Here is a 15474-nt window from a genome sequence, read left to right as displayed (position 1 = left end):
CATGAATATTAAGACTTGGGTATTCTCACTCGCCAGTATCTACATGTTCTCATGTTGATAAAGGAAGGAGCATCCAGACAGAATTTTTTGAAAACATATGTAGCATACTCTAGTATAGAACTTGTTGTTTTGAACTGGATAAGGATTTTTTTTTTCAAGAATTTTCAGTTTTATGAATATTTTTGTAAGATTCAAGCCATTTTGTGACATTATAGGATTTGTTTGATCTTTTGGTAATACTATGACATTTTAACAAGAAAAGGTCTTTTCATGAGTCTTTTTATTTTCATATTTAATTTCATATAAGTCATATTTATAAGACAAAATTCACTGTTCATCAATACATAATCTATGTCTTTCCTTTATCATCTGCGTGTATTTTCTGAAAGTTGTTTTTATCTACATATGCACATGTCAAAAGATGGGTAAAGAATATTGAATATGCATTATAAACAGCTGATTGAGCCTAGAATTTTTCCTGAATCACTTTTTAAACTTTATTCTGCTAAATTAGCTATTTTCTAAAATGGCTGGAGGGCATCAGTTGGTTTTTGTTGCTGTCACTTCTGTTTGTGTTTGATTTTGACAGAACCTTGTATTGTACATCTGAAAACCATTATGTAAACTCTAACTGGCAAATGCTTTTTCATTCCAATCTACATGGATTTCTGTGTCTCTCAAGACAGTATGTAGTTTTATCAAATATTCTCTGTTTTTGGCATCTATAAATTGGAAAAAGAAAAAAATCTAGCTCAGAAAAGAAAAATACATTAATCTAAATGCACTAACTAACTGGAAAAATAGAAGTGATCATTTTAAGAATAGTTTTATTTTATAAATGTAAAAGTCACTAGCCACCCACTTTTCAAATCTGAAAAACACTTTTCAGATGTGTGGAACTCTGATATGTATTATCATTAAAATAAGTAGAGTTGGTTAGTTTGAAGTTAGTTGCTTTATACTTTAAAATCGTATTTCACTTTTTTCTCATTGCAGCAGCATCATTTGTGAATATTAAGTTTAGTTATGTCACAAAAGCATTATTCCAACTATACATTGGATTAAAATTAGTGTTTGACAATTGTGTACTGTATGGTTTTGCCTTGTGATCCTATTAGAAGGACTGCTAATGAATTAGTTTAGAATTCCTGTGAAGAAGCCTTTAAGAGGACTTAATTTTGGATTCAGACCAGACTTACTAAGACATTGACTATAAATCCAAGTTTTAGTTTGAAATTTTAGTACTAAATTCAGTAAGAGTTCACAGCTTTTCTTGACATCTCAAATATATTTTTTTACTTAGACATAGACCACAGATCAAAAGTTTTGTGGTCCTTCAGCTAGGAAAATAACTTTTTAATTTCGTACATTTTCACAAAAAAGTAAATGATATTAATAATTTAAGTTCTTTTTAAAAAGTTTACTTCTTTCAAATTATTTGTGTTGTATCAAATCTTATTATAAGTTATGTGTCTTAATATTTTCATTACTAATAGAAATTTGTCTTATAAAAGATAATGAGCTTTGACTTTGCAAAATAATGATCAAGAGGAACAAAGAACTATGAGCTATTTTTACCACCTGGCTAGATACTTTCAAAAAAGTTGGATATATTAATAAAACACAACAACAACAAACCCACCTTCTAGTTTTGAAAGCCAAACTTGCTATAAAATTTAAAGACACTATTAGCTATTTATCTTTCCAGAAGAATTCAGATGAAGTAGATGTGGGTTGGAATTTATGATTTCTCTGGGGGGAAAAGGTCTAAACACTTGTAATAGCACTGACATCTCAGGAAACTTTTGGTTAATGGTATGTGGCAAATTATTTACCCTGAAGGAAGACATTGACTGAGGTCACGGTAGATATATGAATCCCAGATGTGACACATTTTCATTTTGTTTGACACAGGAAGCTGACACATAATTAAAGTATGATTAGAGATACTTTACTCCTCTTGAATTCTGTAGAAATAGTCAATTCTTTCTACAGTATTTTACCAGTAAAAACTTTAAAGCTGTTGTTAACTCATACTTAAGCATTTTCTATTTTTCACCTTCTCAGAAATGTTAGGAGGGCCCATGACTGCAAGATGTTAGGGCTTGAAATTTTTCAGGAGAGAGTGAGAACATTCAGCAGTCAGGCTGAGGCAAGAGACCACTTTTCATTCCCTCCACCGCCAAAGGCCCGGCCGGCCCAGCCCAGATCATTCTACAAACCATAAAGACACTGCCCTGGATTGTGTTCAGGGCAAGACTGTGACATGCCTCTCATGTGGATCTATTTCCACTTTCCAATGTCTATCTGTGTCATATTATTGTGCCTGCCTCGTTTGAGACAAAACAGAGCTCTGGTGATAAAGACTGTAGGGAGTTGCCCTGCTAACCCCGAGGTAGCAGTTGGAATCCACCAGCAGCGGTTCCTCGGTTCCTTGAGAGAAAGATGAACGATCCCCTCCTATTAATTTACAGCCTCTGAAACCTGCTGGAGGGCCAGTTTATGGTCCGTTTCAATGTAAAGGCAAAGAGAGTGAAGGCGATTAAGGGACCCCTCTAAGTGCCTATTTTCTTCTTTTCTCACCTCAGTCTCTGGCTTCTCTGTCACAATTCCTCACCCCGACCCAAGCAAGTTACCGCAGAGTTCTAGTCTCCTTGCCGACAGAGCCAGTGCTACTATACAGTCCTCTTGTCTTCTTAGCATTAATTCCAAATTCTTTAACATGGCTTTCAAACACTGTTTCCACAATCACTTGGAAGGCAGTTTGGCATTTCTTCAAAAAGCTGAATGTAGAAATTCTGTATGACCCAGCTATTCCACCGCTTTCCTGGAGAAAATGAGAACTGAGTCACAAATGGAGACTTGTACACCAATGTTCACAGCAGTATTATTGACCATCACAAGAACAGGAAAACAGCCTAGATGTCCAACCATAATCGAATGGATTGAAAAATCGTGATACATTCACATAATGGAATACGATGCAGCATGCAGGAGCAATGGTTTTGAAAATCACTACCTAACTTGGGAGGGACTGGAGAGCATTATGCTGAGTGAACTAACTCAGTCTCATAAGGACAAATACTGTATAATGCCATTATTGTAGAAATAAAAGATAACCAGCAAAACATGTATGAATATTCAAGAGGAGGAAGGAACAGAGGGGTGAGTATGGGTAGGAGGATAATCATTGGGTCACACAATTTGATGACAAGAGGAAAGGGTAGATAAAGGAAATGGGAAAGATTCAGTGTGAAAAACAATGTATATGAACTTTGTAAGCAAACCAATATAAAATGAAAATCTTATTTAAAACCAAAAATGCTGTTTTCAGTAAATGACTGTGCCAGCCTTACTTCCTGTGATTTCACCATTCTATTTTATACTCTAATCACACAGAAGTGGTTTTTTTTAATTCATTTTAATAAAAGCTTATAGAGACTTAGGGTTTCCAGTAATTTATTTTTCCCCCCAGTCATTTATTGTTACACTGTTCTCCCTACGTACCCCCTCCCCACCTCAATTCACTCTTCTCCTTGAAAAGAAAGAAAAGCTCTTTCATTGTTATGCAATCCCTCCCCCACCCCCAAGTCCACTCCACTATGCAGCCTTCACTCTGGACTTCTGTAATGACAAAAATACCCATTCATATATCCCTTTTAAACAGTTCTCTCCCTCATCTGTTTCAATGCAATATACATCGTTCCTCCCCTCCTTTTCTGTCTTCCCTGAACCCTGATGTCAGTCCCGTTTTATAACAGTGGCCCTATGCAATATTTGTCCTTTTGTGACTGAGATATTTCCACTCAGCCTAATGTTCTCCAGGGTCATCCATTTTGCATAATATTTCATGAGTTCCTTGCTTTTCAATGCTGCATAGTATTCCATTTTGTGAATATACCAGAGCTTCTCTATCCATTCTTTTGTTGATGGGCACTCGGGTTGTTTCCAGCTCTTTACTATTGTGAAAAAAGCCACAACAAACATGGGTGTGCATATACCTGCTTGGGTGGCAGATATATGCACACCAGTAGTGGAATTTCTGGGTCAAATGGTATCTCTATTTGGAACTTTTTGAGAAAGCGCCATATAGCCTTCCATAGTGGTTGCACCACACACGTAAATTTTTTAAGTTCTTCAAATGTTGACGTGTTTGTGCTGGTGTATAGGTCTTAGCACCAGCTTTTACTCTTTTATACTGTGTACTTCTTCACTGCTTGGAGTATACAAAATCGTATGCATTTATTGAATGTAGGCAGAAAATAATGTATTAGTGGATGTTTTGATTAAGTTCACTTACTTTATCATCAAGTTGGAATAGACCTGGGCCTGACTTTCCAGTGGATTTTTGAGACTGTAAATTGAACAGGAGGAGATAGCCCATCTTTCTCCAACAGAACCACAGTGGGTTCGAGCCACCAGAGCGGTGCCACCCAGGTTGTCAGTGCAAGTTAGTCTCTAGAAATATGTTGAAGTACAGATTTTCAATGTAGTTCATCTCTCTTTACTGTATTAATATTGTGCGCTGGGCTAGAAATATGTTCAAGTATTGCTTTTCAACATAGTTCACCTGTCTTCATTGTATTAGTATTGTGTGCTGGGCTATATCAGTCTCTCTCTCTCTCTCTCTCTCTCTCTCTCTGTGTGTGTGTGTGAGAGAGAGAGAGAGATTAGAGATAGATGTATGGGAGGGAGGTCAAATATTCATTCTACCTAGGGAGAGGTAAAGGAATAATTCTACTCCTGGTTCAAAACTGTATTCACTAATAAATTATTGATTGCTTTTTTTCATAGCTTTTCTTTAAGAGTTTGTGCATCTGTAGCAGGCCAGAGCATTTCAAACACAATAGGTGAGCATGCATTTGTTTTATTTCACATTCCCATACTATATCCATTGTTCATACAGTCGCTATGAGTCGTTCTTGATTCAATGGCACCTAACGACATCTACTAACAACGTACTCTATGAAAATATTCAACAGTAAGCATTTCTCTGCACAAATATAAACATTTTTTAAAAGCCCTTTATTGATAACAAGATTTCAATTGTGTGTATGACATCTTCTAAAAAATTTGCATGAATAATTGATAATCCTAGTATCTGGAAAGATATGTGCAATTATGGAAAGACATTTATATTAAAAATACTGACTATGAAGTGGGGTTTTTTTTAGCTTGGGAAGTATTTTAGAAAACAGTTTAAACCTGTGTAACATTTTTCAGCCTAACTATGGAAAAAATGTTTCCTGAGTAAGCGATTTGAAATAGTGTTCTTATCTGAGAAAATACTGCATTCATTGAACACTTTAACTTTTCTTAACAGTATTTACTATTTTCCATCCTCTAGCCCTGACTGCTGAGGTGCAGTTAGATTCATTGAAACAAAAGGGAGCAGTGAAACGCACGCTGTTTCTTGACAACCATCAGTCCCACCTCGTCTTCCCCCTCGTGGTAAGAGGGCAGAAAGCCTTCCAGTGCCAGGACTTTGTCGTCTACCTTCGCGTGAGTCTTCTGATAGTCTCCTTTCCGACCTCTCACATATGAATCCAAATCCCGGCCACTTTTCACCATTTCCCCTGTCACATTTATCTACATGGATTCGCATCAATTTTCACTTCCAGGAGGAAACTTTAACTTAAGGTCACGCATTCTCTTCTTGACCCTTATTTCAGTTCAGTTAATTGTGTGTTCTTTATAATTTCTAAGGTTTTGTATTGTTTTAAAAGTTTTGGCAGTGGTCTTCAACTGCCATGGTTCTCTTTTCTAACCATGCATCTCACTGCCTTTGTGTCAGAGCCACCCTGCATCAGCTTTCTGAGGCTGCAAGTTTTGCAGGAGGAGACTGCTCATCTCTCTTCCTCAGAGCTACTGGTGATTTAGAACTAAAGCACACCATGCTATGGACTGGATCACCAGAGCTCCTTAACTACCACTACTACCCTCCCAAACCACTCCCCAAAAACACCAACATAAAACTTCAAAATAAGCTATTTGACTTTTTACCCTGTAAGAATGATAGATGTTTTGTCAAATCTAATTAACATGTACTTCTGAGATGACTTGAGGAATACTTTTAGTTTTACATTTAGGTATTCAAAGTTAGTGTTAGGCTGCAAATTGAAAGGTTGACAGTTTGAATCCACTAGCTACTCCGTGAGAGAAAGATAGGCAGTCTCTTCCTATAGATTTATAGATGTGGAAACTCAATGGAGGGTTGCCAGGAGTCAGAATTGACTCAACGGCAGTGGGATGATTATTTATTTTAAAAATCCTTTTCTAAAAGAACTTCTAAACCCCTTGTAAAAGAAAAAAAACTCAAAATATTTCTAGAGCAATGCCTTATCTTCACCTCACCATTTGCTGCATGAATATAACTCTTTTTTTCTTCATTTCCTCCCTTCAAGGGACTTGAAATGATGGGAAACCTGGGGAAGGCTGACTGTTCATCAACACACTCTGGGATGAAATGTTGGCTATAATAGCCCTTCTGTCCCTTGGTGACCTTGACTGGCACACAGCTGAAGGGAGACCTCGCTGCTGCACAGACTGGAATAAACTTAGGTGCACAGGGCTTCCTGCTTAGTTCTGCCCCTCACTCACAGAGTTCTGTTTCTTTTCCTGAGAGAATTCCAAATGTGCTGAAGATGTCTGCAGGTTTATACAAGTAAAGGTTTAGTGTAAAGAGATGATAAGACACTCAAGATATTGTCTTCCTCTGAAGCCCAAAGAAACTCAAATTCTGCCAGCCTCCTGAAAATAAAAATCCTGATTCACGATACTTGTAAGGGCAATAAAAAAATTATCCTTTTTTTTTTTTTTAACTTTGCCACTTAACTTATTCTGTGTGACTCACTGACAGTCTGGTCAAGCTGACAATTACCCCCCACAAGCCTATTTCAGTGAAGCCTTAGCTTTAACTGATTTCCTCTCTGAACATATATTATTTTTGGTAGCTGCCATCCACCACAGAAATCAGCATGTGTCCAAACCTGCCACAGTCATAATTGCTTCATCACTCACTTTCATTGACTAAACTCCAACGTCTGCCTCGCACGGACTCACATCTTGCAGTCATTTCACAGATTCTTTCTTGAGTTTGTGATTGTTTTCCGTAGGATGAAACTGAATTCCGAGATAAATTATCTCCAATCAACATTAGTTTGAATTACAGTCTGGATGAATCCACCTTTAAAGAAGGCCTGGCCATAAAACCAGTACTGAACTACTATAGAGAAAACGCCGTGAGTGAGCAGGTCAGTTCCTGAGTGTCTCAGGCAGGCACCAAGTGGTGTTCCTGTGACCGGGAGACCAAAGCCAGCTCCTCTTGTTTGCATTCCCACGCAACAAACATGTAGCAGTTGGATATTTTTTAGCGTGTCTCCGGATATACTGCATCGTTGTATTCTCAGAAGCCCTTCCCCTTGTGCAACCAAGATTTAATTTGTTCAAAATGTGGCTGTAATAGAAGCAAGGCAGCCTGTAATCCTCAGAACATTGCCAGGGTAACATTCTTTACAGACATTTTAGAATGAATTGGAAGGAGACTGTTATGTAAACTCCCCTGTATGGGGAGGTCACTGGGTAACATCGGGTGCATATATAGTTGGGGGGGCTGGGGAGGGTTATGCATGGTGAAAAGAAAGGCTTGGTCTCATTTGTGGACCTGCTTGTTCTTTTCAAGAAAAGAAACAAAAAGCTCTGTGATTCAGGTTTTCCAAGATATCCCTGATGCATGTTTTGCATGACACAGGCTCACATCCTGGTGGATTGTGGAGAAGACAATATGTGCATTCCTGACTTGAAGCTGTCAGCTAGACCGTGAGTTTAAACAAATAAACTTTTACATTAGATCTAATGGGATACAGGTGTTTATTTAAAACTTCTCTGGAGAAAGTATATACACTTCCAACTGCGACAAAAAGAGGGGGAGGGGAGCGGAACACACTGCATGAAATTCTTAAAGCTTGGCTACACTTTGGGTGAGCCTGTGGTTTGGGTCAGTTCTTTGTCATTGGTGTCAGGTGACAATCCCTAAGATTTTTGGCCTGGACTGTTTCATCTTTCAGAAAATGGGGTGGGGGATGTATTTGTTTTTTTTCCTTAAAAGAAAGTAACCCATCGTGTGGCTCAGGTTCTGTTCAGTTACATGCCTCAGTAAAGCTGGAAAAGGCTAGCTCATGTCTGGTGGACTGGTCCCACCCACACTTCCACCGAAATTAGTTTTGTGTCCACTAATCTCAAAAGCATCCTTATAATTGCCAAAGTAAAGTCAATTTTCATTTACTACCTGCCCCCGAAAAATCAAAACAACAAAAACCCTTTCATTAGCACTTTATAGAAGAAAGCAGAAGTTGTAATAAAAGCAAGTGAGAGTCAAAAGACTTCACAAATGCCTTCATAGGTGTCACCAGTCAAGCCCCAATCATTATGCTCCTTTTTTATTACAGGGAGAAGTTGGGATTAAGGTAAAACAACCTTTGGTGGGGAAAGAATTCTAGGCACCATTTCTGCCTAGAAACTTCCTTACTGTCTGTGTTTGGAATCTGTTAACCTCCCAAAGGAACTTTTCCCAAACTTAACAATTTAACAAGTGTCAAAAGCAATAACTTTGAGTAAGAGTCAGAAGTGAAGTAGGCATTTCCAAATGTTGGTTCAATTTGGAGTTTGAAGTGAGTTAAATTTCTTCAAGACCCTCCATCAGCTATTTAAGATCTCTTACCTTTCTTCTTATGTCTCATTTCTAATAGTTTCTTTCTTGTTTCATGACTCCCTCCCTTACTTTCTGGATCCATCTGTCTCTCTCAATTGCTTGTTTTCTTCTCAATGGTGTGAGGAATTGCTTCATAGCAGCTCAGAAGCCAATTGTTAACACTGCAAGGATTTTTTTGCTAGCAAAATTGAAGGGGTTTTGGTAGCATGTTTTGGCTCACAGGTTGACGCCATTGAAATGGGAACATATAACAAATCAGAAATTTGATGGGACCAACAGTTACTTGTTGTTAAACATATATTCACCCAACAATGGCTCTTCTCTTTCCTTTCTGTTCAAGCATTCTCCACCATCCACTCATGATTATCCATCATTTTTGTAACAGTTTTGCACTATTATCCTTTTTTTAAATCCTCCTAGATAAGAACATAAAGTATCTGTGAAATCTGAAAAGTGTAATACCTCACACGGTTTTTTTAAAATTACATTTATAGAGATAAACCTCAGGTAATTATTGGAGATGAAAATCACCTGATGCTTATAATAAATGCAAGAAATGAAGGGGAAGGAGCTTATGAAGCTGAACTCTTTGTAATAATACCAGAAGAGGCCGATTATGTTGGAATTGAACGCAACAACAAGGTAATACCTGCCAATTATTTGGAATTGTATAGAGTTAATGCATATTTTATGAAGTCAAATAACTATTAAGAAGGATAAGCTTAAGATGAGCATTTCTTTCAAATATGAAATAAGAGAAAATAGTACTTTATGCTGTTAATCACAATAGAAATAAGCCAAGTAGAAGGATGATTCTACGCAGTATAGATGCCTTTTTTGCCATGTTTTTGTTGTCAGGTATTCTTGAACTAAAGCCAACTCATGGTGAAACCATATGCATCAGAGTAGAACTAAGCTCGACAGTGATCTCAATCAATGGCTGATATTTTCAAGTGTTGATGACAAGCTTTAAGTAGACACAAACTTCTAATATTTTGGGTGGCAACCAAGGACATCAATCATTTTACCACCCATTGACTTCTTTCTTTGCCGTTGTGCCAAGATAAATTGGCCAAAGAGTGACAGCTGAACCAAGGAAGAAAACTGACTGGAAGAAGCAGCTTATCACAGGGACTGATAAGCCAAGCAAACAGCTATCCTCACTGGCTTTCCAAGCTTTGTTTTGTGTTTCTTTAAGCTTCATGCTGGTCACAGAGGTCTGGTTTTCATTATTGTTTATGAAGGTCCAGCCAATCCCTGCAGAGCACTGATAACAGGCGAAACGGGCACTGGAAAGAAAATAAGTTCCATTTTTAAAATTCTTGATCCCTTTTTGGAATTGTAACCAGAAAAGCTGAGGCTTCCTCACTTGCCAATCATCAATGCAGCTTGCACTGCTATTTATAGTCTTTCCTTTGCTTATCAAAACCTCAATCTTTCCTGTTGGAGTATCTTCAGGGTCTGTTTTTAATCACTAAAACTAGAAAACCATAAATACATTATAAAATAAAAGAGAAAATCCCTCTTGTAAAATAAAAGAGAAAGTCCCTCATTTCAGAAATAAACTTGTAATTAAGGGCAGAAAGCAAGTTGAATTTTCTTTATATTCACCACTATGTTTCACATAGGATTCACTCACTGTCATAAAGTCAGTTGTATTCATAGTGACCCTCCATCAGGCTTCCAAGACCATAAACACCAATAGGAGGAGACAGACCATCCTTCTACCTCAGTGCCTATAGTGGATCAGAACCTTTTAGATTAGCCTTGACATATGCTAATAATTATTCCGTCAGAACTCTCTTCACATAGGAATAGCCTCATAATAAGCCACCAAAATTTCAAATGAGTTGCCATCAAGTTGATTCAGACTCATGGTGACCCCTGGTAGAGAGAATAAAACTTCATAGAAACCCCTTTTCAATGGTTATTTCCCTTTAGAAACAGATTATAGATCTCTCTTCCAATCCAGTGAACACCACTGGATGGGTTCAAAATGTCATGCTTCCAGCTTATAATTTAGTACTTGATTGTTCATATACCCCAAGAACTCCAGAATAGTGTCTAGAGAGGAGAAAACAGAACATAAGGGCACAGGGACATGAGCATCTCTCTGGAAGGGCCAGAAGGAGTATGAATAGCACAGCTCCTCACTGCTCCAGAGCAGAAAGCAGATAAAAAGCTCACAGCCAAGCTCCATGGTGCCTCGAAAGCCATACCAACAGCAAAAGATTTGTTTGTTCATTGTTGACTTGCAAACTCACAGTTGTGCTACTGAGAAGTGGGGCTTACTAGGAAAGTAAGTTGAAGAGTGGGGGAGGCAAATAATATCACCCAATACAAGTCTAGGTTTTAGCTCAAGTTGCAAGACACAATTCCTCAATTAGTCCAGGCTCTGGTTTCAGTTCAACAGGCAAATCTAAATCATCCAATAGAGTTTGCCTCAGAGCAAATTTAAGTCAGGTTCTCCTTCAAGCATCCATCAAGAACAGGAAAAACCTTGAACAGTGGCCAGCATAAATGCAAAAAGTTTCAGGTCCCACTTTGCCACAGTTTCTCTACAGTAATGCCACAGTTTCTCCACCACCATCACCAGGGTATCACTCCCACAAGTTTCTTTCTCCAGTCTCCCTCAAGTCTTGCTGCCTAGTGTGAAAAGCAGTCTTTCTCTTATCCTAGTCCCACAGCTGTTGATGATTTTCAAGACCATGTGTCTGCAGGTAAGGTAGCTAGAGACCAGATAGGACTAACTATAATGGTGGGAAAAAAGCCAACTTTTAAGCTAACACCATGCATAGCATTCCTAATAATTTATCCATAGCAGTTGAGTCAACTTCCACTCATAGCAAACCTTGATGACAAGGTAGAGCTACCCTTTAGTGTTTCCAAGAGCATAATATTTATGGAAGAAGATGACCACATCTTTCACCTATGAATTTGAACACCTAGTCTTTCAGTTGACAGCCACGCACTACACCCGTGGGGCTTCTTAAGTACATCTTGGTGCTCCTTGCTGATATAGAACCACTCACTTAACAAAAGTTTATTAAATACCTCGAAAACAAAGTCAAGCTCATTTTGCAAATTTTGGTTCCAACTCACAACAAACCTCCATTGGGATTCCAAGGCTGCAATATTAAGAGATGGAGACTTCCCATCTTTCTCTCATAGAGTTACTGGTGGATTCTAACCCCTAGAGATGTGCAGCCTTTGGCTTACAAGCACAACTTGCTACAACTCCCTGTCAAATTCCCATGAAGTTCCAAATACCACCTACTGTGAGAAGCTTGCAGCATTCTGAAGATAATGTAATTGAATGACAATTCCTTTAAAAAGAGATATTTTAAAATCATTATATTTTTGCACTGGGGACAAGTGTGTCAGAGATGGAGAAGTTGGCCGAGGAAAGGGCAGGGTTCAGAGTTATTGGCCATAGATTCATTATGGATTGTTGTCAGCTTGACTGCACATAACAGCAACAATTTTTTTTAAATTCTTTTCTTTTGCATTGCATAAAAAATTTATGTGCCTTGTGTTTCATATATTCCTCCATTCACGTTGCGTTTCATATGATCATTCCCATACATTGTGTTTAATAAAATTAACTGCCATTGGTCTATGCCCACTATTAGTCCCACTATTAGTCCATCTTTTCAGGTCCCCACTGGACCTAATTCCTTCACCCCCTCCATCTGCCCATCAAAGTGTGATCCCATGATTTCTCACCCCCAGCCATGCTCCCTCCCACTCTCTTCTTGGAGTTTTATATACATATTACTAGTTATCTTTCTATTTTTACAATAATGAACTTAATATTTGTCCTTAGGAAGCTGATTTAGTTCAGTCAGAATATTGCTCTCCAGTCTTTCCCATACTATACAGTATTTTTTATAGTCATTGCTTCTGAGTGTTACACCGTATTTCATCATGCCAATGAGCTACAGATTGTCAATTCATTTGTTTGTTGGTAGATATCTGGACTGTTTTTTTCACATTCTTGTGACTGTGAATAACACTTCCATGAACATTGGTGTACAAACCTCTCTTTGCATCTCACTTCCATTTTCCATGGGGTATATTCCTACCAGTGGAGTCACTGGATTATACGTACAGAGTTTATATGTTCACCTTTTTGAGGAAATGCTAAACTGCCTTCCAGAGTTGTTATACAATTTTACACTCCCACCAACAGTGTATGAGAGTTCCAATCCCTCCACTTCCTCTCCAATATTTATTGCTTGCTGTTCTTTTAAACTTTGACATTAGGCTACTAGGATGAGACGGTATCTCTTCGTGGTTTTGATTTGCATCTCTCTTATTACCTGTGATTTTGAGCATTTCTTTGTGTGTCCGTTGGTCATTAGAATGTCTTCCTTTGTAAAAATTCGTTCCATGTCTTTTGCCCATTTTATAGTTGATTTACCAGTCTTTTTATTGTGCGGGCCCTATAGTATTGTGTAAACTTCAGTTATGTGAGCCTTGTCGGAGATGACATTGCTAATTTTTTCCCCCCAATCAGTAGGTTTTCTTTTCTCTGTATTGGTAAAAGTTTTTGGTGCACTCAGAGGTTTAATCTTTAAAAAGTCTCTTCATCAGTGTTATGCTCTCCTGTTTGTACAATTCTGGCTGTATTTGCCAGCCTATTTATGCCTTAGGCTAAACCCTCTAAGGTTTGTCCCTTTTTGTCTCTTTCTGGTTTGGGGCTTTATTTCTAAGTTTCTGATCCACCTTGAGTTGGTTTTTGTGTGTGGTGTGCAATATGGATCCTGCTTCACCTTTCTTCAAGTAGAAATTTAGTTTTTCCAGCAGCATTTGTTGAAGATGTAATCATTTCCCCATTTGATAGGTTTTGTTTCCTTGTCAAATACTGATTAACTATAGGTTATTGCTGTTGTTTTTATGTGCCATCAAGTTGCCTGAAACTCATCGAGACCCTAATACAACAAACACAAACCCTGCTCTATTCCTGTGCCAATCTTACTGTCTCTGACAACATCTTCCCCACTACCCCAGTCACTGAATCAATTCATCTTATAGGTACATGGGTTAATTTCTGAATTCTCAGTTCTGTTCCATTGGTCTATGTGTCTGTCATTGTATTAGTACCATGCTGCTTTGGTTATTATAGCAGATTTTGAGATTAGGAAGTACTTTGCCTCCCACTTCATTTTTGTTTTCCAGAAGTGCTTTGCTTATTTAAGCTCTCTTTCCATCTACAATTAAACTTGCCAATTGCTTTTTCTATGAAAAATAAATTTTTTATCTGTATGTGTTAATGCATTATGCCAGGAGATTGCTTTTGGGAGGATTGTCATTTTCACTATATTGAATCTTCCTATCCACGAACCCTATGCACAATAAATCACACTGAGACTAGCAGATATGACACCTAAACCTGAACCCTCTGGTTGGCAAAAACAAAGGATAAGGAACAGTTGCAGACCCTAGTGATCAGAATGTGGAATGTGAGAAGCATGAATGTAGAAAAATTGGATATTGCTAAGAGAAAAATGGAACCTATAAATATTGACATAATACACACTGGTGAGATGAGTTGGAGGGACATGGGACATTTTGAATCAGATCTACTATGCCAGAAATGAAAATGTGAGGAAGAATGAGGTTGAAGTCATAGTTAAAAAGACCATTTCATGATCCATCTTTAAATACAGTGTTGTGAGCAAGAAGATAATACTCATACACATAAAAGGAACACCTGTTAATACCACCACCATCCAAATATAGGCACCAACAATCAGGGAACAAAGAAGAGGAAATAGATGATTTCTATATCCATATCCTAAACAACTTGCCTCTGGAAACTCTATGAACGTTGATGAATGTCAATAGTTGTAGGGAGGCTTCAGGCCTTTTGTTCATAAGGTTGCTATGAGTCGTACTTGACTCAAAGGCAATCAACACCACCAACAGCAACTTTTGCAGTCAGAAAACATGCAACCAGGATTCATTACTAATAATGGGCAGCTGGAATGCAAAAGTTGGGAACAGAGAAGAAGGATCAGTAGCCCAAAAACATGAGCTTGGTGACAGAAATTAAGCTGGAGATAAATTGGTAGAATTTTGTACAATAATTTATTCATTGCAAATACCTTTTATAAGAAACATAAATAGTGACTATACACATGGACTTTACCGATGGTCTGCACAAGAATCAGATTGACTACATCTATGGAATCATTGGAGAAGCTCAATATCAGCTATGAAAACTCGATCAGGTGATGATTGTAGACCATCAAATACTCATATGCAAGTTTAATTGAAACTAAAGAAAATTAAATCAAATCCACAAGAACCAAAATTTGACCTTTAATATATCCCACTTGAATTAAAAAACCCAGCATCTCATGAACAGGTTTGAGGTCTTGAACACTAATAAGAAAAGGCCAGATGGTTGTGGGATGATATCAAAGAAGGTAATCTATGAAGAATGCAAAAGATTGCTTAAAGACAAAGGAGAAAGAAAAAACTGAGTTGGATGTCAGGAGAGACTCTGAATTTTGCACTAGAGCACTGAGAAGCCAAATCAAAGGAAAGAAATCAGGAAGTTAAGGAGCTGAATGGAAGATTTGAAAGGGCACCTTAGGAAGAGAAAGCAAAGTATAATGTGCAAAGAGAGTTAAAAAAATCAAAAAAGGCCAAATTTGCTTGGCATTTTTTACTGAAGGAACTGAAGAGCAAATTCAAGCCTCAAGTTGAGGCTTAAAAATGCTGTGGACAGAGTATTGAATGATTCAGGAAGCATT

The 15474-nt window shown here is 37.8% G+C and overlaps 1 protein-coding gene across 2 annotated transcripts in view; it reads left to right on the top strand.

Moving 5' to 3' along the window:
* ITGA8 (integrin, alpha 8) overlaps positions 1–15474 on the top strand; it is a 312225-nt gene that overhangs the window by 175594 nt on the left and 121157 nt on the right. For both annotated transcript variants that reach the window (XM_006894290.1, XM_006894291.1), the window contains 5 exons: positions 4795–4850; positions 5348–5502; positions 7116–7253; positions 7751–7818; positions 9205–9352. In XM_006894290.1, coding sequence (XP_006894352.1) covers positions 4795–4850; positions 5348–5502; positions 7116–7253; positions 7751–7818; positions 9205–9352 — 565 coding nt within the window. The remainder of the gene's footprint in view (positions 1–4794; positions 4851–5347; positions 5503–7115; positions 7254–7750; positions 7819–9204; positions 9353–15474) is intronic.

This window comes from Elephantulus edwardii, unplaced genomic scaffold, assembly GCF_000299155.1.
Source record: "Elephantulus edwardii isolate Elephantulus edwardi_28Jun2011 unplaced genomic scaffold, EleEdw1.0 scaffold00139, whole genome shotgun sequence".
NCBI classification, from domain to species: domain Eukaryota; kingdom Metazoa; phylum Chordata; class Mammalia; order Macroscelidea; family Macroscelididae; genus Elephantulus; species Elephantulus edwardii.
This window is presented reverse-complemented; position numbering and strand designations above follow the sequence as displayed.